Here is a 25,078-nt window from a genome sequence, read left to right on the forward strand (position 1 = left end):
CACCATAACCAATAACAGAGGCTCCAACAAAACATGCTAACCTCTCACCATGACCAATAACAGAGGCTACAACAAAACATGCTAACCTCTCACCATGACCAATAACAGAGGCTACAACAAAACATGCTAACCTCTCAACATTACCAATAACAGAGGCTACAACAAAACATGCTAACCTCTCCCCATTACGAATGACAGAGGCTACAACAAAACATGCTAACCTCTCACCATTACCAATAACAGAGGCTACAACGAAACATGCTAACCTCTCACCATAACCAATATCAAAGGCTACAAAAAAACACGCTAACCTCTCACCATTACCAATAACAGAGACTACAACTAAACATACTAACCTCTCACTATTACCAATAACAGAGGCTACAACAAAACATACTAACCTCTCACCATTACCAATAACAAAGACTACAACAAAACATACTAACCTTTCACCATTACCAATAACAGAGGCTAAAACAAAAAATGCTAACCTCTCACCATTACCAATAACAGAGGCTACAACAAAACATACTAACCTCTCACCATTACCAATAACAGAGGCTACAACAAAACATGCTAACCTCTCACCATTACGAATGACAGAGGCTACAACAAAACATGCTAACCTCTCACCATTACCAATAACAGAGGCTACAACGAAACATGCTAACCTCTCACCATAACCAATATCAAAGGCTACAAAAAAACACGCTAACCTCTCACCATTACCAATAACAGAGACTACAACTAAACATACTAACCTCTCACTATTACCAATAACAGAGGCTACAACAAAACATACTAACCTCTCACCATTACCAATAACAAAGACTACAACAAAACATACTAACCTTTCACCATTACCAATAACAGAGGCTAAAACAAAAAATGCTAACCTCTCACCATTACCAATAACAGAGGCTACAACAAAACATACTAACCTCTCACCATTACCAATAACAGAGGCTACAACAAAACATGCTAACCTCTCACCATTACCAATAAAAGAGGCTACAACAAAACATGCTAACCTCTCACCATTACCGATAACAGAGGCTACAACAAAACATGCCAACCTCTCACCATTAACAGAGGCTAAAACAAAACATGCTTACCTCTCACCATTACCAATAACAGAGGCTACAACAAAACATACTAACCTCTCACCATTAACAAAGAATACAACAAAACACGCTAACCTCTCACCATTACCAATAACAGATGCTACAACAAAACATACTAACCTCTCACCATTACCAATAACAGAGGATACAACAAAATATGCTAACCTCTCACCATAACCAATATCAAAGGCTACAAGAAAACACGCTAACCTCTCACCATTACCAATAACAGAGGCTACAACAAAACACGCTATCCTCTCACCATTACCAATAACAGAGGCTACAACAAAATATGCTAACCTCTCACCATAACCAATATCAAAGGCTACAAAAAAACACGCTAACCTCTCACCATTACCAATAACAGAGACTACAACTAAACATACTAACCTCTCACTATTACCAATAACAGAGGCTACAACAAAACATACTAACCTCTCACCATTACCAATAACAAAGACTACAACAAAACATGCTAACCTCTCACCATTACCAATAACAAAGACTACAACAAAACATACTAACCTTTCACCATTACCAATAACAGAGGCTAAAACAAAAAATGCTAACCTCACACCATTACCAATAACAGAGGAAACAACAAAACATGCTAACCTCTCACCATTACCAATAACAGAGGCTACAACAAAACATACTAACCTCTCACCATTACCAATAACAGAGGCTACAACAAAACATGCTAACCTCTCACCATTACCAATAAAAGAGGCTACAACAAAACATGCTAACCTCTCACCATTACCGATAACAGAGGCTACAACAAAACATGCCAACCTCTCACCATTAACAGAGGCTAAAACAAAACATGCTTACCTCTCACCATTACCAATAACAGAGGCTACAACAAAACATACTAACCTCTCACCATTAACAAAGAATACAACAAAACACGCTAACCTCTCACCATTACCAATAACAGAGGCTACAACAAAACATGCTAACCTCTCACCATGACCAATAACAGAGGCTACAACAAAACATGCTAACCTCTCATCATTACCAATAACAGAGGCTACAACAAAACATGCTAACCTCTCACCATTACCAATAACAGAGACTACAACAAAACATGCTAACCTCTCACCATTACCAATAACAGAGTCTACAACAAAACATGCTAACCTCTCACCATTACCAATAACAGAGGCTACAACAAAACATGCTAACCTCTCACCATTACCAATAACAGAGGCAACAACAAAACATGCTAACCTCTCACCATTACCAATAACAGAGACTACAATAAAACATGCTAACCTCTCACCATTACCAATAACAGAGACTACAACAAAACATGCTAACCTCTCACCATTACCAATAACAGAGGGGGTATGATCTTTGTGCCTCTGTAACTTTCTCATTCCTCATAATTCCCGATTCATTCACGATTATTCATAATCATGGTAGCATCCACATGAATGTAGAAGTGTTCAGAAACATCTTCTATTCTTACTGACAATACAAGTGAAGTGACTCCAAAATGACAGGACATTATTCACCATTCAGTTTCTATTAGGAAAAACATCATCCAAAACACAACCAAGACAAACTGCAAATGAATTCAACAAGTTAGTAGAATCACAAGCTTGATGTAATCACTGTGGGCATGGAATATGGGACCAAATACTAAACTTTTGACTAAATTAATTTATCCAAATAATTAAGACTAAACGGTAAAAAAAATATATATGAATACCTTTAAATAAAAGGTAACATTCTGTACTGTCGCCTAATATGAAACATTCTATATCAAATCCAAAATGCTGGAGCATAGCACCAAATGTAAAACTGTAAGCTTCACTGTCCAAACACATATGTTGTGGACTATGTGTGTCTGGTAAACACATGTGGATCTGGTGAACAGTTATCACTTGTTGACCAACTACAGGAATACTGACCTCAGAGTCTCCAGTTTACAGTGGGGATTCCCCAGTCCAGCAGAGAGCAGCTTCACTCCTGAATCCTTCAGGTCATTGTTACTCAGATCCAGCTCTCTCAGGTGTGAGGGGTTTGACCTCAGAGCTGAGACCAGAGAAGCACAGCCTTCCTCTGTGACTCCACAGCCTGACAGCCTGACGAAGAGATCATCATGACTTCACAAACACACTGTTGATTTAACACCAGTAGTGTAGAAGGACAATGGCAGATGCATTTGGTTTATTCTCTCAAACAACATATAGATTCATCTTCCGTCTTCTAGAACTGTATGGTCATTTTGTTATACTAATGTGAAAATCAATGCACTGATTCAATATGTTATTCAATATAATGATCAATGAACCCTTTTGTAAGTGTGATTGATATGTGATAATGAACATAGAATATCCAGTTCATGAACTGTAACAACCCCAGCTTCCTGTGGTGAAACGACTGCTGTGCAAGGTATTGGGCAACAGCTTTTGTCCTGTGTGTGTGTGTGTCTATTGTGTGTGTGTGTCTATTGTGTGTGTCCATTCTGTGTTTGAGAGGACACACACACACACACACACACACACACACAACTTTGTCCAAGTGGTGGTCAGAGTGTTTGTCTTAACTAGCCTGATAAGTCAAACATGTCTGATATGAACATTGACATAAACCCTCTACATACTTGAGTTTCTCCAGTCTGCAGTGTGGATCCTCCAGTCCAGCAGAGAGCAGTCTGACTCCTGAGTCTCCTGGGTGATTGTAGCTCAGGTCCAGCTCTCTCAGGTGTGAGGGGTTTGACTCCAGAGCTGAGACCAGAGAAGCACAGCCTTCCTCTGTGACTCCACAGCCTGACAGCCTGCAAAGAGTCAAATCATATTAAAATCACACTGATATTCTTTTGTGGTGAAAATAGTGGCAGTATATTTTTTTTAACATATTCAGATATATCAGTGTCCTGAAACCTGCCAGACCAGTTTAAAAAGCAGTATCAGTCAAAAGACAGACAGTGAGGTATCAGATTTAGATTGTATTGAGTTTACAATCCACACCATATCTATAATGACAGTGAGGTATCAGATTTAGATTGTATTGAGTAAACAGTCCACACCATATCTATAATGACAGTGAGGTATCAGATTTAAATTGTATTGAGTAAACAGTCCACACCATATCTATAATGACAGTGAGGTATCAGATTTAGATTGTGTTGAGTTTACAGTCCACACCATATCTATAATGACAGTGAGGTATCAGATTTAGATTGTATTGAGTAAACAGTCCACACCATATCTATAATGACAGTGAGGTATCAGATTTAGATTGTATTGAGTAAACAGTCCACACCATATCTATAATGACAGTGAGGTATCAGATTTAGATTGTATTGAGTATACAGTCCACACCATATCTATAATGACAGTGAGGTATCAGATTTAGATTGTATTGAGTATACAGTCCACACCATATCTATAATGACAGTGAGGTATCAGATTTAGATTGTATTGAGTTTACAGTCCACATCATATCTATTTTGACAGTCAAGCTAACATTTTAAATGTGTCTCTATACTCCAACATTTTGGAAATGAGATCAAATGTTTCATATGAGGTGACAGTATATAATGTCACCTTTTATTTGACGATATTTTAACACATACAGTGGGGCAAAAAAGTATTTAGTCAGCTGATAACAAGTTCAAACAGGTGCCATTAATACAGGTAACGAGTGGAGGACAGAGGAGCCTCTTAAAGAAGAAGTTACAGGTCTGTGAGAGCCAGAAATCTTGCTTGTTTGTAGGTGACGAAATACTTATTTTCCACCATCATTTGTAAATAAATTCATTAAAAATCCTACAATGTGATTTTCTGGATTTTTTTTTCTCATTTTGTCTGTCATAGTTGAAGTGTACCTATGATGAAAATTAAGTGGGAGAATTTGCACAATTGATGGCTGACTAAATACTTTTTTGCCCCACTGTATATATGGAGTTTATATATGGAGTGTGGGACTCAATTTATTTTTTCACCGTTTTGAAGGCACTTTATGTGTCCAGTCTCCCCATTTGAAGAAGTCATAAGTATTCTGACAAATGTACTTATAGTGTATTAAAGTAGTCAAAAGATGAGTATGTGGTTGTAAACTCGTTGGTTGCATTTACAGTTCATTTTGGTTGTGTTTTGGGTTGTGTTTTGCCCAATAGTAACTGAACTAAAACTAACATAACATACTAACAACTAACAACTAAATCTTGGATGATGATTGGAGTAATTCTCTGTCTAAGTGATAGATAATGATGATAATGAGTAGATGTTTCTAAACACAACCAAATGAATCCTGATGATACCATGATTAATACAAATAATAACTCAATGAGGCAAACGTTACAGAGGCTACAACAAAACATGCTAACCTCTCACCATTACCAATAACAGAGACTACAACAGAACATGCTAACCTCTCACCATTACCAATAACAGAGGCTACAACAAAACATGCTAACCTCTCACCACTACTAACAGAGGCTACAACAAAACATTGCTAACCTCTCACCATTACCAATAACAGAGGCTACAACAAAACATGCTAACCTCTCACCATTACCAATAACAGAGACTACAACAAAACATGCTAACCTCTCACATTACCAATAACAGAGACTACAACAAAACATGCTAACCTCTCACCATTACCAATAACAGAGACTACAACAAAACATGCTAACCTCTCACCATTACCGATAACAGAGACTACAACAAAACATGCTAACCTCTCACCATTACCAATAACAGAGACTACAACAAAACATGCCAACCTCTCACCATTACCAATAACAGAGACTACAACAAAACATGCTAACCTCTCACCATTACCGATAACAGAGACTACAACAAAACATGCTAACCTCTCACCATTACCAATAACAGAGGCTACAACAAAACATGTTAACCTCTCACCATTACCAATAACAGAGACTACAACAAAACATGCTAACCTCTCACCATTACCAATAACAGAGGCTACAACAAAACATGTGGACCTCTCACCATTACCAATAACAGAGGCTACAACAAAACATGCTAACCTCTCACCATTACCAATAACAGAGGATACAACAAAACATGCTAACCTCTCACCATTACCAATAACAGAGGATACAACAAAACATGCTAACCTCTCACTATTACCAATAACAGAGGCTACAACAAAACATACTAACCTCTCACCATTACCAATAACAGAGGCTACAACAAAACATGCTAACCTCTCACCATTACCAATAACAGAGGCTACAACAAAACATACTAACCTCTTACCTTTACCAATAACAGAGGCTACAACAAAACATACTAACCTCTTACCTTTACCAATAACAGAGGCTACAACAAAACATGCTAACCTCTCACCTTTACCAATAACAGAGGCTACAACAAAACATGCTAACCTCTCACCTTTACCAATAACAGAGGCTACAACAAAACATGCTAACCTCTCCCCATTACGAATGACAGAGGCTACAACAAAACATGCTAACCTCTCACCATTACCAATAACAGAGGCTACAACAAAACATGCTAACCTCTCACCATAACCAATATCAAAGGCTACAAAAAAACACGCTAACCTCTCACCATTACCAATAACAGAGACTACAACTAAACATACTAACCTCTCACCATTACCAATAACAGAGACTACAACTAAACATACTAACCTCTCACCATTACCAATAACAGAGGCTACAACAAAACATACTAACCTCTCACCATTACCAATAACAAAGACTACAACAAAACATGTTAACCTCTCACCATTACCAACAACAGAGGCTACAACAAAACATGCTAACCTCTCACCATTACCAATAACAGAGACTACAACAAAACATACTAACCTTTCACCATTACCAATAACAGAGGCTAAAACAAAAAATGCTAACCTCTCACCATTACCAATAACAGAGGAAACAACAAAACATGCTAACCTCTCACCATTACCAATAACAGAGGCTACAACAAAACATACTAACCTCTCACCATTACCAATAACAGAGGCTACAACAAAACATACTAACCTCTCACCATTACCAATAACAAAGACTACAACAAAACATACTAACCTCTCACCATTACCAATAACAGAGGCTACAACAAAACATGCTAACCTCTCACCATTACCAATAAAAGAGGCTACAACAAAACATGCTAACCTCTCACCATTACCGATAACAGAGGCTACAACAAAACATGCCAACCTCTCACCATTAACAGAGGCTAAAACAAAACATGCTTACCTCTCACCATTACCAATAACAGAGGCTACAACAAAACATACTAACCTCTCACCATTAACAAAGAATACAACAAAACACGCTAACCTCTCACCATTACCAATAACAGAGGCTACAACAAAACATGCTAACCTCTCACCATGACCAATAACAGAGGCTACAACAAAACATGCTAACCTCTCATCATTACCAATAACAGAGGCTACAACAAAACATGCTAACCTCTCACCATTACCAATAACAGAGACTACAACAAAACATGCTAACCTCTCACCATTACCAATAACAGAGTCTACAACAAAACATGCTAACCTCTCACCATTACCAATAACAGAGGCTACAACAAAACATGCTAACCTCTCACCATTACCAATAACAGAGGCAACAACAAAACATGCTAACCTCTCACCATTACCAATAACAGAGACTACAACAAAACATGCTAACCTCTCACCATTACCAATAACAGAGGGGGTATGATCTTTGTGCCTCTGTAACTTTCTCATTCCTCATAATTCCCGATTCATTCACGATTATTCATAATCATGGTAGCATCCACATGAATGTAGAAGTGTTCAGAAACATCTTCTATTCTTACTGACAATACAAGTGAAGTGACTCCAAAATGACAGGACATTATTCACCATTCAGTTTCTATTAGGAAAAACATCATCCAAAACACAACCAAGACAAACTGCAAATGAATTCAACAAGTTAGTAGAATCACAAGCTTGATGTAATCACTGTAGGCATGGAATATGGGACCAAATACTAAACTTATGACTAAATTAATTTATCCAAATAATTAAGACTAAACGGTAAAAAAAATATATATGAATACCTTTAAATAAAAGGTAACATTCTGTACTGTCGCCTAATATGAAACATTCTATATCAAATCCAAAATGCTGGAGCATAGCACCAAATGTAAAACTGTAAGCTTCACTGTCCAAACACATATGTTGTGGACTATGTGTGTCTGGTAAACACATGTGGATCTGGTGAACAGTTATCACTTGTTGACCAACTACAGGAATACTGACCTCAGAGTCTCCAGTTTACAGTGGGGATTCCCCAGTCCAGCAGAGAGCAGCTTCACTCCTGAATCCTTCAGGTCATTGTTACTCAGGTCCAGCTCTCTCAGGTGTGAGGGGTTTGACCTCAGAGCTGAGACCAGAGAAGCACAGCCTTCCTCTGTGACTCCACAGCCTGACAGCCTGCAAAGAGATCATCATGACTTCACAAACACACTGTTAATTTAACACCAGTAGTGTAGAAGGAAAATGGCAGATGCATTTGGTTTATTCTCTCAAACAACATATAGATTCATCTTCCGTCTTCTAGAACTGTATGGTCATTTTGTTATACTAATGTGAAAATCAATGCACTGATTCAATATGTTATTCAATATAATGATCAATGAACCCTTTTGTAAGTGTGATTGATATGTGATAATGAACATAGAATATCCAGTTCATGAACTGTAACAACCCCAGCTTCCTGTGGTGAAACGACTGCTGTGCAAGGTATTGGGCAACAGCTTTTGTCCTGTGTGTGTGTGTGTCTATTGTGTGTGTCCATTCTGTGTTTGAGAGGACACACACACACACACACACACACACACACACACACACACACACACACACACACACACACACACACACACACACACACACACACACACACAACTTTGTCCAAGTGGTGGTCAGAGTGTTTGTCTTAACTAGCCTGATAAGTCAAACATGTCTGATATGAACATTGACATAAACCCTCTACATACTTGAGTTTCTCCAGTCTGCAGTGTGGATCCTCCAGTCCAGCAGAGAGCAGTCTGACTCCTGAGTCTCCTGGGTGATTGTAGCTCAGGTCCAGCTCTCTCAGGTGTGAGGGGTTTGACTCCAGAGCTGAGACCAGAGAAGCACAGCCTTCCTCTGTGACTCCACAGCCTGACAGCCTGCAAAGAGTCAAATCATATTAAAATCACACTGATATTCTTTTGTGGTGAAAATAGTGGCAGTATATTTTTTTTAACATATTCAGATACATCAGTGTCCTGAAACCTGCCAGACCAGTTTAAAAAGCAGTATCAGTCAAAAGACAGACAGTGAGGTATCAGATTTAGATTGTATTGAGTTTACAGTCCACACCATATCTATAATGACAGTGAGGTATCAGATTTAGATTGTATTGAGTAAACAGTCCACACCATATCTATAATGACAGTGAGGTATCAGATTTAAATTGTATTGAGTAAACAGTCCACACCATATCTATAATGACAGTGAGGTATCAGATTTAGATTGTGTTGAGTTTACAGTCCACACCATATCTATAATGACAGTGAGGTATCAGATTTAGATTGTATTGAGTAAACAGTCCACACCATATCTATAATGACAGTGAGGTATCAGATTTAGATTGTATTGAGTAAACAGTCCACACCATATCTATAATGACAGTGAGGTATCAGATTTAGATTGTATTGAGTAAACAGTCCACACCATATCTATAATGACAGTGAGGTATCAGATTTAGATTGTATTGAGTATACAGTCCACACCATATCTATAATGACAGTGAGGTATCAGATTTAGATTGTATTGAGTATACAGTCCACACCATATCTATAATGACAGTGAGGTATCAGATTTAGATTGTATTGAGTTTACAGTCCACATCATATCTATTTTGACAGTCAAGCTAACATTTTAAATGTGTCTCTATACTCCAACATTTTGGAAATGAGATCAAATGTTTCATATGAGGTGACAGTATATAATGTCACCTTTTATTTGACGATATTTTAACACATACAGTGGGGCAAAAAAGTATTTAGTCAGCTGATAACAAGTTCAAACAGGTGCCATTAATACAGGTAACGAGTGGAGGACAGAGGAGCCTCTTAAAGAAGAAGTTACAGGTCTGTGAGAGCCAGAAATCTTGCTTGTTTGTAGGTGACGAAATACTTATTTTCCACCATCATTTGTAAATAAATTCATTAAAAATCCTACAATGTGATTTTCTGGATTTTTTTTTCTCATTTTGTCTGTCATAGTTGAAGTGTACCTATGATGAAAATTAAGTGGGAGAATTTGCACAATTGATGGCTGACTAAATACTTTTTTGCCCCACTGTATATATGGAGTTTATATATGGAGTGTGGGACTCAATTTATTTTTTCACCGTTTTGAAGGCACTTTATGTGTCCAGTCTCCCCATTTGAAGAAGTCATAAGTATTCTGACAAATGTACTTATAGTGTATTAAAGTAGTCAAAAGATGAGTATGTGGTTGTAAACTCGTTGGTTGCATTTACAGTTCATTTTGGTTGTGTTTTGGGTTGTGTTTTGCCCAATAGTAACTGAACTAAAACTAACATAACATACTAACAACTAACAACTAAATCTTGGATGATGATTGGAGTAATTCTCTGTCTAAGTGATAGATAATGATGATAATGAGTAGATGTTTCTAAACACAACCAAATGAATCCTGATGATACCATGATTAATACAAATAATAACTCAATGAGGCAAACGTTACAGAGGCTACAACAAAACATGCTAACCTCTCACCATTACCAATAACAGAGACTACAACAGAACATGCTAACCTCTCACCATTACCAATAACAGAGACTACAACAAAACATGCTAACCTCTCACATTACCAATAACAGAGACTACAACAAAACATGCTAACCTCTCACCATTACCAATAACAGAGACTACAACAAAACATGCTAACCTCTCACCATTACCGATAACAGAGACTACAACAAAACATGCTAACCTCTCACCATTACCAATAACAGAGACTACAACAAAACATGCCAACCTCTCACCATTACCAATAACAGAGACTACAACAAAACATGCTAACCTCTCACCATTACCGATAACAGAGACTACAACAAAACATGCTAACCTCTCACCATTACCAATAACAGAGGCTACAACAAAACATGTTAACCTCTCACCATTACCAATAACAGAGACTACAACAAAACATGCTAACCTCTCACCATTACCAATAACAGAGGCTACAACAAAACATGTGGACCTCTCACCATTACCAATAACAGAGGCTACAACAAAACATGCTAACCTCTCACCATTACCAATAACAGAGGATACAACAAAACATGCTAACCTCTCACCATTACCAATAACAGAGGATACAACAAAACATGCTAACCTCTCACTATTACCAATAACAGAGGCTACAACAAAACATACTAACCTCTCACCATTACCAATAACAGAGGCTACAACAAAACATGCTAACCTCTCACCATTACCAATAACAGAGGCTACAACAAAACATACTAACCTCTTACCTTTACCAATAACAGAGGCTACAACAAAACATACTAACCTCTTACCTTTACCAATAACAGAGGCTACAACAAAACATGCTAACCTCTCACCTTTACCAATAACAGAGGCTACAACAAAACATGCTAACCTCTCACCTTTACCAATAACAGAGGCTACAACAAAACATGCTAACCTCTCCCCATTACGAATGACAGAGGCTACAACAAAACATGCTAACCTCTCACCATTACCAATAACAGAGGCTACAACAAAACATGCTAACCTCTCACCATAACCAATAACAGAGACTACAACTAAACATACTAACCTCTCACCATTACCAATAACAGAGGCTACAACAAAACATGCCAACCTCTCACCACTACTAACAGAGGCTACAACAAAACATTGCTAACCTCTCACCATTACCAATAACAGAGGCTACAACAAAACATGCTAACCTCTCACCATTACCAATAACAGAGACTACAACAAAACATGCTAACCTCTCACATTACCAATAACAGAGACTACAACAAAACATGCTAACCTCTCACCATTACCAATAACAGAGACTACAACAAAACATGCTAACCTCTCACCATTACCGATAACAGAGACTACAACAAAACATGCTAACCTCTCACCATTACCAATAACAGAGACTACAACAAAACATGCCAACCTCTCACCATTACCAATAACAGAGACTACAACAAAACATGCTAACCTCTCACCATTACCGATAACAGAGACTACAACAAAACATGCTAACCTCTCACCATTACCAATAACAGAGGCTACAACAAAACATGTTAACCTCTCACCATTACCAATAACAGAGGCTACAACAAAACATGCTAACCTCTCACCATTACCAATAACAGAGACTACAACAAAACATGCTAACCTCTCATCATTACCACTAACAGAGGCTACAACAAAACATCCTAACCTCTCACCATTACCAATAACAGAGGCTACAACAAAACATGCTAACCTCTCACCATTACCAATAACAGAGGCTACAACAAAACATGCTAACCTCTCACCATTACCAATAACAGAGACTACAACAAAACATGCTAACCTCTCACCATTACCAATAACAGAGGCTACAACAAAACATGCTAACCTCTCACCATTACCAATAACAGAGACTACAACAAAACATGCTAACCTCTCACCATTACCAATAACAGAGACTACAACAAAACATGCTAACCTCTCACCATTACCAATAACAGAGGCTACAACAAAACATGCTAACCTCTCACCATTAACCTCAAATTAAAGGTGACATTCTGTACTGTCACCTAATATGAAACATTCTACCTCATATCCAAAATGCTGGAGCGTAGCACCAAATGTAAAACTGTAAGCTTCACTGTCCAAACACATATGGTGTGGACTATGTGTGTCTGGTAAACACATGTGGATCTGGTGAACAGTTATCACTTGTTGACCAACTACAGGAATACTGACCTCAGAGTCTCCAGTTTACAGTGGGGATTCCCCAGTCCAGCAGAGAGCAGCTTCACTCCTGAATCCTTCAGGTCATTGTTACTCAGATCCAGCTCTCTCAGGTGTGAGGGGTTTGACCTCAGAGCTGAGACCAGAGAAGCACAGCCTTCCTCTGTGACTAGACAGCCTGACAGCCTGCAAAGAGTCAAATCATATTAAAATCACACTGATATTCTTTGATGGTCAAAATTTGCGGCGGTATATTTTTTCCAACATTTTCAGATACATCAGTGTCCTGAAACCTGCCATATCTATTCATAAACTAATGAATGTGTCATTATTATAAATTATCATGATATTATTTGTAGAGAGAAACATTTATATCCTAAACATTTGAGTAGACTGACCAGACCAGTTTAAAAAGCAGAATTAGTCAGAAGACAGACAGTGAGGTATCAGATTTAGATTGTATTGAGTATACAATCCACACCATATCTATTTTGACAGTGAAGCTAACATTTCAAATGTGACTCTATACTCCAACTGTTTGGATTTGAGATATAATGTTTATATGAGGTGACAGTATATAATGTAACCTTTTTTGGGGGGTATTTTAATACATATCTGTTTCACGGTTTGAAATAAAAGCACTTTATATACCTCGTCCCCCGTTTGAATTTGTCATAAGCAATCTGACCAATTCACGTATAGTGCATTAAAATTAAAGTAGTCAAAAGTTTAGTATTTGGTCCCACATTCCTTGAACGCAATGACTTCATCAAGCTTGTGACTTAAACTCGTTTACTGCATTTGCAGTTTGCTTTGGTTGTGTTTTGGGTTAGGTTTTGCCCAATATTAAAATGGTGGATGATGAATGGAGTAATCTTCTGTCTCAGTGAGTAGATAACATGTTTCTAAACACTACTAAATAAATGCTGATGATGCCATGATTAACACAAATCATGAATGAATCATAAATAAAAATAAGTGAGAAAGTTATGGAGGCTACAACAAAACATGCTAACCTCTCACCATTACCAATAACAGAGACTACAACAAAACATGCTAACCTCTCACCATTACCAATAACAGAGGCTACAACAAAACATGCTAACCTCTCACCATTACCAATAACAGAGACTACAACAAAACATGCTAACCTCTCATCATTACCAACAACAGAGACTACAACAAAACATGCTGACCTCTCACCATTACCAATAACAGAGGCTACAACAAAACATGCTAACCTCTCACCATTACCAATAACAGAGGCTACAACAAAACATACTAACCTCTCACCATTACCAATAACAGAGGCTACAACAAAACATGCTAACCTCTCACCATTACCAATTACAGAGGCTACAACAAAACATGCTAACCTCTCACCATTACCAATAACAGAGGCTACAACAAAACATGCTAACCTCTCACCATTACCAATAACAGAGGCTACAACAAAACATGCTAACTTCTCACCATTACCAATAACAGAGGCTACAACAAAACATGCTAACCTCTCACCATTACCAATAACAGAGGCTACAACAAAACATGCTAACCTCTCACCATTACCAATAACAGAGGCTACAACAAAACATGCTAACCTCTCACCATTACCAATAACAGAGGATACAACAAAACATGCTAACCTCTCACCATTACCAATAACAGAGGCTACAACAAAACATGCTAACCTCTCACCATTACCAATAACAGAGGATACAACAAAACATGCTAACCTCTCACCATTACCAATAACAGACGCTACAATTAACATGCTAACCTCTCACCATTACCAATAACAGAGGCTACAACAAAACATGCTAACCTCTCACCATTACCAATAACAGAGGCTACAACAATACATGCTAACCTCTCACTATTGACTACAACAAAACATGCTAACCTCTCACCATTACTAATAACAGAGACTACAACAAAACAGGCTAACCTCGCACCATTACCAATAACAGAGGCTACAACAAAACATGCTAACCTCTCACCATTACCAATAACAGAGACTACAACAAAACATGCTAACCTCTCACCATTACCAATAACAGAGGCTACAACAAAACATGCTAACCTCTCACCATTACCAATAACAGAGGCTACAACAAAACATGCTAACCTCTCACCATTACCAATAACAGAGGATACAACAAAACATGCTAACCTCTCACCATTACCAATAACAAAGGTTACAACAAAACATGCTAACCTCTCACCATTACCAATAACAGAGGCTACAACAAAACATGCTAACCTCTCACCATTACCAATAACAGAGGCTACAACAAAACATGCTAACCTCTCACCATTACCAATAACAGAGACTACAACAAAACATGCTAACCTCTCACCATTACCAATAACAGAGGCTACAACAAAACATGCTAACCTCTCACCATTACCAATAACAGAGGATACAACAAAACATGCTAACCTCTCACCATTACCAATAACAGAGGCTACAACAAAACATGCTAACCTCTCACTATTGACTACAACAAAACATGCTAACCTCTCACCATTACTAATAACAGAGACTACAACAAAACAGGCTAACCTCGCACCATTACCAATAACAGAGGCTACAACAAAACATGCTAACCTCTCACCATTACCAATAACAGAGACTACAACAAAACATGCTAACCTCTCACCATTACCAATAACAGAGGCTACAACAAAACATGCTAACCTCTCACCATTACCAATAACAGAGGCTACAACAAAACATGCTAACCTCTCACCATTACCAATAACAGAGGATACAACAAAACATGCTAACCTCTCACCATTACCAATAACAGAGGCTACAACAAAACATGCTAACCTCTCACCATTACCAATAACAGAGACTACAACAAAACATGCTAACCTCTCACTATTACCAATAACAGAGGGGGTATGATCCTTGTGCGTCTGTAACTTTCTCATTCATCATTATTCACGATTCATTCATGATTATTCCTAATCATGGCAGCATCCACATGAATGTAGAAGTGTTCAGAAACATCTTCTATTCTTACTGACAATACAAGTGAAGTGACTCCAAAATGACAGGACATTATTCACCATTCAGTTTCTATGAGGAAAAACGTAATCCAAAATTGGACGAATCTCTGAACTTTTTACGAAATGTATTTGTCCAAATAATTAAGACTTCTTCAAATGGGAAAACGACATACATACAGTGCTATCATTTCTAAACAGTAAAATATATATGTATAAATACCTTTAAATAAAAGGTGACATTCTCTACTGTCACCTAATATGAAACATTTGATCTCAAATCCAAAATGCTGGAGCATAGCACCAAATGTAAACCTGTCAGCTTTACTGTCCAAACACATATGGTGTGGACTATGTGTGTCTGGTAAACACATGTGGATCTGGTGAACAGTTATCACTTGTTGACCAACTACAGGAATACTGACCTCAGAGTCTCCAGTTTACAGTGGGGATTCCCCAGTCCAGCAGAGAGCAGCTTCACTCCTGAATCCTTCAGGTCATTGTTACTCAGATCCAGCTCTCTCAGGTGTGAGGGGTTTGACTCCAGAGCTGAGACCAGAGAAGCACAGCTTTCCTCTGTGACTCCACAGCCTGACAGCCTGACAAAGAGATCATCATGACTTAACAAACACACTGTTAATTTAACACCAGTAGTGTAGAAGGACAATGGCAGATGCATTTGGTTAATTCTCCCAAACAACATATAGATTCATCTTCCATCTCCTAGAATTGTATGGTCATTTTGTTATACTAATGTGAAAATCAATGCATTTCTTCAATATGTTTTTCAATATAATATTATACACATATTATTATGCATATTGTTCTCTAAACTGAATATTTCTTCCTGATGATTAGTTCTTATATGTCATTTTATTTACTCACAGAACAGCTCTGGAGGCTTTGACCACTGGCAGCAGCCTCAGAAGACCTTCCTCTGATCTGGAGTATTTCTTCAGGTCAAACACATCCAGCTCCTTTTCTGAAGTCAGCAACACAAAGACCAGAGCTGACCACTGTGCAGGTGAAAGGTTGGGTTTTGAGAGACTTCCTGAGCTCAGGAAGCTTTGGATCTCCTCCACTAGAGAATGGTCATTCAGTTCATTCAGACAGTGGAACAGATTGATGCTCCTCTCTGGAGAGAGATTCTCCCTGATCTTCTCCTTGATGTACTTGACTGTTTCTTCATGGGTCTGTGAGCTGCTTCTTGACTTTGTCAGTAGACCTTGTAAGTGCTTCTGATTGGACTCCAGTGAGAGGCCCAGAAGGAAGCGGAGGAAAAGGTCCAGGTTTCCCGTCTCACTTTGTAAGGCTTTATCCACAGCACTCTTGTAGAAAGTAACTTTACGCCTTTGTTTGATCCTCACAGAAAGTCTCCTGGATGTTGATTGCAGTTTGTCCATTAGATTCTCATTGTTGTTGATGAATGAGAGGAACACATATACAGCAGCCAGAAACTCCTGAATGCTCAGATGAACAAAGCAGTACACCTTGTCCTGGTACAGCCCACATTCCTCTTTAAAGATCTGTGTGCACAATCCTGAGTACACCGAGGCTTCATTGACATCAATGCCAGCCTCTTTCAGGTCTTCTTCATAGAAAATCAGATTGCCATTCACAAGCTGTTGAAAAGCCAATTTGCCCAGTGACAGAATGCTCTCTTTATTCCAGTGTGGACCTGTCTCTTCTTTCCCAAGATACTTTTCATTCTTCTGTTTGGTATGAAACACCACAAGGCGTGTGTACATCTCAGTCAGAGTCTTGGGCATCTCTTCTCTCTTATGTTTCAGCATGTGTTCAAGGACTGTTGCAGAAATCCAACAGAAGACTGGAATGTGGCACATGATGTGGAGGCTCCTTGATGTCTTTATGTGTGAGATGATTCTGCTGGCCAGGTCCTCATTACTGTATCTCTTCCTGAAGTACTCCTCCTTCTGTGGGTCATTGAACCCTCGTACCTCTGTCACCTGGTCAACACACCCTGAAGGGATCTTATTGGCTGCTGCAGGTCGGGTAGTTATCCAGAGGAGAGCAGAGGGAAGCAGATTTCCCTTGATGAGATTTGTCAGCAGAACATCCACTGAGGTTGACTCTGTGACGTCACAACAGATCTTGTTCTTCTGGAAGTCTAGGGGCAGTCGGCACTCATCCAGACCATCAAAGATGAACAGAACTTTGTACTTGTCGAAGTTGGAGATTCCTGATTGTTTGGTTTCCATTGAGAAGTGATTGAGAAGTTCAATGAAAGTGTGTTTGTCCTCTTTCATCAAATTCAGCTCCCGAAAAGGGAATGAAAATACAAATTGGACATCCTGATTTGCTTTTCCTTCAGCCCAGTCCAGAATGAACTTCTGCACAGAGACTGTTTTTCCAATGCCAGCGACTCCCTTTGTCAGCACAGTTCTGATAAGTTTGTCTTGTCCAGTTAAGGGTTTGAAGATGTCGTTACATTTGATTGCAGTCTCTGGTCTTGCTTGTTTCCTGGTTGTTGTCTCAATCTGTCTCAGCTCATGTTCATTATTGACCTCTCCTGTTCCACCCTCTGTGATGTAGAGCTCTGTGTAGATCTTATTGAGAAGTGTTGGGTTTCCTTGTTTAGCGATCCCCTCAAATACACATTGAAACTTCTTCTTTAGATTAGATTTGAGTTCACGTTGGCAAATCACAGCAAGCTCATCTGAATGAAGAAATAACACAGAGGATATTAATATTACGTCTGTTTTAATGCCTACAGTATTGTAGGACTGTTATAAAGTTTTAAATTATAATAATGCATTCTCTTAACTGACTGTATAAATGTGTAAATGTTTTCATTACAGACTGGTGTGACTGATTATATTATTATTGGTATTATTGATGGTATTATTAATGTTGTCTCTCTCTCTAAATTAATCACCACAACACATCCCTGCTGCTACTTGATGAGGTCACTAGGTGTTGTGTTAAGGCTGCTACAATATCATTGAGTTACACAGCTACTTTAGCTGTACTTTAGCTACAGCTTTTAAATGTTATTAAACATCATTCAACATGAGGCAGACAGATCTTACTTTTCTCCAGTGTGTCAGCAAGCTCCTTCTGGTTCATTTTCCTCAGGATGTGCAGTGTGATCTTCAGAGCCCCCTCTCTGGCACTGCTCTCCTGCTTCTCATCTTCAGCATCCACCACTTCCTGCTTCTGACTCTCAAAGCCTTCTGGGAGTTCTGGACTAAGAATCCTCTTGAACATCTTCAGCTCGTTCTTCACAAACGTCATAATATTCTCTTCAAGCAACTGAAATAAATAAAGTAAATAAATGAAGCAAGAGAAGAAATGCTTTCTCATTAACACATTAATGATTGATTGACAGATCAACTTTACTTGAGGTAAACAAAAACAAATGTACATAACAGGACCACATACACTGAATATGGAGGCCAGGTCTGTTTGATGACTCTGGGAAGACTGACCACTGAGAATCTCTGACTCTGATCTCTCCTGTTGGTTTCTGTGGACAAAACATGAGATTACATCTCCTCATCCAGGGAGTGCACACACACACCACACACACACACACACACATACAGGGAGGGAATGTTGTGTTTGTTTAATATTGTTTTAGGACTATGAAAATGGACAAAATGATTAGCCTATGGATTATGAAAACAACAAAAAGAATTGGGAAATTGGGAGAGAAATGACTAGAGACAGTGTTGTTTAACTCACTGACCATGACCCATGAGTTCTTCTTACCTTTGTTCAGTAGAAAAGTCTCCCTCTCTAAAGTCTATAGGTTGAATCATAGACCAGTCACTCTTCATGGACACACAGCTGGGTACAGGGGAGGCTGGTCTCTCCTGCTTGATTGGACTTCAACACAACAGAGACAAACATTACATCTCTCATCTACTCTGAGCTCAGACGGGGAAACATAAGAAGAGTTTCATTCCTAAAAGCTATGTATCCATTTTCAGAAATGTTCGTAAATTAGCTTTTATTGTTTAAAGAAGTTATGTTTATGTTAAGTTATTTGCTAAATTAGATGGCAGGTGGGTACCTGCTTCTATAAACCAATGAGGAGATGGCACGTGGGTACGTGCTTCTATAAACCAATGAGGAGATGGCACATGGGTACCTGCTTCTATAAACCAATGAGGAGATGGCATGTGGGTACCTGCTTCTATAAACCAATGAGGAGATGGCACATGGGTACCTGCTTCTATAAACCAATGAGGAGATGGCACGTGGGTACCTGCTTCTATAAAACAATGAGGAGATGGCACGTGGGTACGTGCTTCTATAAACCAATGAGGAGATGGCACGTGGGTACCTGCTTCTATAAACCAATGAGGAGATGGCACGTGGGTACCTGCTTCTATAAACCAATGAGGAGATGGCACGTGGGTACCTGCTTCTATAAACCAATGAGGAGATGGCACGTGGGTACCTGCTTCTATAAACCAATGAGGAGATGCAGCGCGAAATACGTCACAAATAGAACTGACTTTAGACGCTCAGTTTGTGGCGCGAGCAGTGTGTGTCATCGTTGTAGTCAGCCCTGCTAAAAGGCTGGTGTCGTTACTCTGCCTTCTCCGGGGGCATGTTGAGGTAAATTTACTAACCGGGAGGGTTGAATTATGTAATTTATTGGTGGGCTGGAAGACGCACTCTTGTCTTTTCTATTCCGAGGTTGTTTACTCGCAATATCAGATATTAAGATGTTTTATAATGAATGTATACTAAGGTTGAGGCTCTGACTAGTATTTATTTACCCGGTGTTCAATACCTGCTATTGAGGCGCCCTGAAAATAATATTCAAAAGATTGGTCCTTGGACACAGAGGGGTTAAACACTAAAGTTATCGTCCATCTAGTGAAGAGAGGAGAACCGGACAGAGGTAGTCAGCATCCGTCAACGAGAGAATTATGTATTGTTAGCTAAGTTAACTAGGATGCTGCTGGTATAGTAGCTAGCTAGCTTACCGAGCTGTACCGACTAGCCTGGCTAGCTAGCTGGTCGTTCTGTACCTCGTCTCGATGAAAATGACGAATCCGGTGAACCACAAAATGAAACAAGGATAGAGAGTGAAAAGGATCTGGCTACACTCATACTGTCCCTGACCGTAAAGAAAAAAGCAAATTGAATACTGAACTTCAGTGTCTCAACACTGTAGTGAACTCCGTCGTTATTCCCCAACATCACCTCAGCCAACTCTGCGCGTAACCGGACAATATGCTTGGCGCCACACCGAACGGGGACGCGGACAGTTCTGTACGGGGACGCGGACAGTACCAGAACGCGGACATGAGCAGTGCAAGACAATCAACTAAACCCAGTCTTTACAGCGGGTTACATTAGTAATATTCCTTTTTTATTATTATGTTAAACAAACATTCAAAGTTTTTTATAACAATGTTTTGAGATCTGGGCCCATATCGCCAAAGTGTCTCAGAGTAGAAAATTGGTCGTATAAGTGCTGAGAATAAAGACATTTTACACTTATTGGTATAAATTAAAGCTATGCATGAAGTCTATAGTCCCACCTAGTCGGCAGATATTTAGGACACCTCGTGAGCTGTCCTAAGTAGTTAAGAGTTAACAGCAGGTGTCTTGATAATACTATAGAATAATGCAGTGAGTCAGTGGTTCCTGAGCCACATGTAATTGCTTTGTAGTAGTTAAAAATAATGTTTTATATTTCTATATGATCAATCTATAAATAATATAGACCTACATGCAACAGTGTGTGTTGTGCTTTTGGCAATGATTTATGTATATTAATTATTTATAACAAGTGATACCATGTATGTCTGCATAGCATTTTGTCTTCATTTTGGCAAATTAACTCATGCTTATTTCTGAAGATTAACTCAGGGTTTCGCCCAGTGGCTAAGGAATTGGAGCTGTGGCCGAAAGGTGGCTGGTTCGAATCCCTGGCCGGGCGCTGGAAAAAACGGGAGGAATTGATCTGACCACTGGAAAGCTGCTGGGTTCACATCCTCAAAACATGAACCTTTTGTTGATCAGAACTCGAGAGGCTCTTCTTCACTGAACCCAAAAATATATATAACTTTTAGTGGTTCCATATATTAAGGAAGTGATAGAAGCCTTTTTGGTTCTATAAGGAACCTTCTCTTCTAGGAGTGTATAATAAACACGTTTTTCTTTTGATTATTTAATTATCTACATCATGTTATTTCAAGTTGTCCCTTTGGAGCGCAACATCACATTGTTAAAAAACAATCCTAAATTGGACAATTGAAGGCATCTAGGGCGTAATATGTGTTAGATGTAAATGAAATTTGTTGCAACGTTGTAGGCAACATTATTGGCGAGGGACTTGATGCCTACTATGCCAAAGATATTTAGAGTTGTTAAACGGGTGTGAACACTGTGTTGATATAACGGTAATATTGTCAAAATTCTGCTTGTAACAACCATCAGAATTGGTTAAAAAAATATGCATTCCATTATATTAGGCAATAATTAAGAGTAGGCAAAGTGGTCGTGTCATGTGAAAAATCTATCAAATGTCAATAATTAAGAGTTTTACATTGCAACGGGTACAGTCAGGGTGCCGCGGAACCCCTGCAGTACCTCCACAGACCCCGGATTGAGAACCCCTGCAGTACCTCCACAGACCCCGGATTGAGAACCCCTGCAGTACCTCCACAGACCCCGGACTGAGAACCCCTGCAGTACCTCCACAGACCCCGGATTGAGAACCCGTGCAGTACCTCCACAGACCCCGGATTGAGAACCCCTGCAGTACCTCCACAGACCCCGGATTGAGAACCCCTGCAGTACCTCCACAGACCCCGGATTGAGAACCCCTGATTTAGCAGATGCTCTTATCCAGAGTGATTTACAGTAAGTGCATTCATCTTAAGATAGATATTTATTTTGGAAATAAACTTAATATATTATTCATAAAATTGTTATCTCACCTCTTAGCTTTGGTGTCATGTCCCCCAGAGAGACTCATTTTAGAGGCAGGGCCCCCCTCCTCTCTCTCCCCAGAGAGACTCATTTAACAGCACAGACCCCTAAACAGAGATCCAGCATGTTGGTTGTGGTTAACACAGTGACAACTAAACAGAGATCCAGCATGTTGGTTGTGGTTAACACAGTGACAACTAAACAGAGATCCAGCATGTTGGTTGTGGTTAACACAGTGACAACTAAACAGAGATCCAGCATGTTGGTTGTGGTTAACACAGTGACAACTAAACAGAGATCCAGCATGTTGGTTGTGGTTAACACAGTAACAACTAAACAGAGATCCAACATGTTGGTTGTGGTTAACACAGTGACAACTAAACAGAGATCCAACATGTTGGTTGTGGTTAACACAGTGACAACTAAACAGAGATCCAGCATGTTGGTTGTGGTTAACACACTGACAACTAAACAGAGATCCAACATGTTAGTTGTGGTTAACACAGTGACAACTAAACAGAGATCCAGCATGTTGGTTGTGGTTAACACAGTGACAACTAAACAGAGATCCAACATGTTGGTTGTGGTTAACACAGTGACAACTAAACAGAGATCCAACATGTTGGTTGTGGTTAACACAGTGACAACTAAACAGAGATCCAACATGTTGGTTAACACAGTGACAACTAAACAGAGATCCAGCATGTTGGTTAACACAGTGACAACTAAACAGAGATCCAGCATGTTGGTTGTGGTTAACACAGTGACAACTAAACAGAGATCCAGCATGTTGGTTGTGGTTAACACAGTGACAACTAAACAGAGATCCAGCATGTTGGTTGTGGTTAACACAGTAACAACTAATTATTGAAGATCCATTGTTATATTTGATTCATTATTTCTTAGAAATAAAACATTTACTAACAGACACATCCAAACAGTCAGGTGATTTAATGTAGTTGTGACTGATATTTTTCACCTTTTATCCATCTAGTGGAACTAATAACAACATAACATTAATAATATTAATGTCTCACTTTCTCTTAATAATTTCTCTCATTCTAGTGTGTTGCTTTGTTCAACAGGTCTGATATTATTCTGCTGTTACTGAATTCAGTTCATAATAACAATGTAAAGTCTGTTCAGTGGTTTCATACCAAACTACACAGGAAGTAGCAGCTCATTGTAATTTAGAAAACAACACATTTTCAGATATTCTGAAATACGATTTTCAACTTAAACATAAAAAATATACAAATTGTAAAATAATCACAATATACGAATATATGAACAATATGTTTTTGAATTTGACTTGCCTACGCCCAGTTAGCACCATTTTGTATGATTGAACTGTCACGTAGCTGTCCCGGGTGAAATGGACTGTTAGATCTGAGTGTTTTACTGTCATTCACTATACTAAAATAACACCATACATTTAATGTCTCTACACACTTTACAATAATCCCTGGGAAGATTCTTACCTTGTAGCCTGAATTCACAACCAGAACATGTCAAGTCATTGAGATATTTTCCGTTGTGTTGAGAGAGCACCTTCCTGATGACAAGTGTCTCTGTATCTATGTTCTAGGTACAGTTGATCTTTGGATGCAATAATATCTGGTCAAAGTCTAGTGACACAACACCATAGTATATCAGAAACATAACAGCAGTTTAACCTTTGGCCAGTAAAGGCCATGGAATACTATAAAACAGGGTTTGTCAACTAGGTTTGGCTTCGGGACAATTTTTTTCTGAGTAAACGTCGGCGGGCCAGAACATAATTAGCATATATATTAGCACAATGAATAGGCCTACACTACATATTTAACAACAGTTTAACACATTTGATTAGTACATTATACATTCAGTGACAATAAAATAATTTAGATCTGATTAAGTTAATAAAATCAGCAAAATCTCTATTAAATTATAATTCTTTGTTTATTTCTCTGTGCGTTGATTGGTGGGGAAAAACAGCTCTAGTCCACACTACTTTTTTTTAACGTCAAC

General features: G+C 38.8%; 1 protein-coding gene across 1 annotated transcript in view; it reads right to left on the reverse strand.

The window, feature by feature from the left end:
- Window positions 1-24,802, reverse strand: part of LOC129847422 (NACHT, LRR and PYD domains-containing protein 12-like) — a 45,061-nt gene extending 20,259 nt beyond the window's left edge. The window contains exons 1-10 of the mRNA XM_055915213.1: window positions 24,550-24,802; window positions 23,077-23,175; window positions 19,883-19,999; window positions 19,553-19,637; window positions 19,201-19,423; window positions 17,036-18,827; window positions 16,576-16,839; window positions 13,148-13,321; window positions 8,388-8,561; window positions 3,044-3,217 (exon numbers count right to left, since the gene is read on the reverse strand). Of these exons, the coding sequence (XP_055771188.1) occupies window positions 3,044-3,217; window positions 8,388-8,561; window positions 13,148-13,321; window positions 16,576-16,839; window positions 17,036-18,827; window positions 19,201-19,423; window positions 19,553-19,637; window positions 19,883-19,999; window positions 23,077-23,159 (3,086 nt within the window). The 5' untranslated portion in view covers window positions 23,160-23,175; window positions 24,550-24,802. The remainder of the gene's footprint in view (window positions 1-3,043; window positions 3,218-8,387; window positions 8,562-13,147; window positions 13,322-16,575; window positions 16,840-17,035; window positions 18,828-19,200; window positions 19,424-19,552; window positions 19,638-19,882; window positions 20,000-23,076; window positions 23,176-24,549) is intronic.
- Window positions 24,803-25,078: the final 276 nt, after the last annotated feature.

Source organism: Salvelinus fontinalis, unplaced genomic scaffold, assembly GCF_029448725.1.
Source record: "Salvelinus fontinalis isolate EN_2023a unplaced genomic scaffold, ASM2944872v1 scaffold_0832, whole genome shotgun sequence".
NCBI classification, from domain to species: domain Eukaryota; kingdom Metazoa; phylum Chordata; class Actinopteri; order Salmoniformes; family Salmonidae; genus Salvelinus; species Salvelinus fontinalis.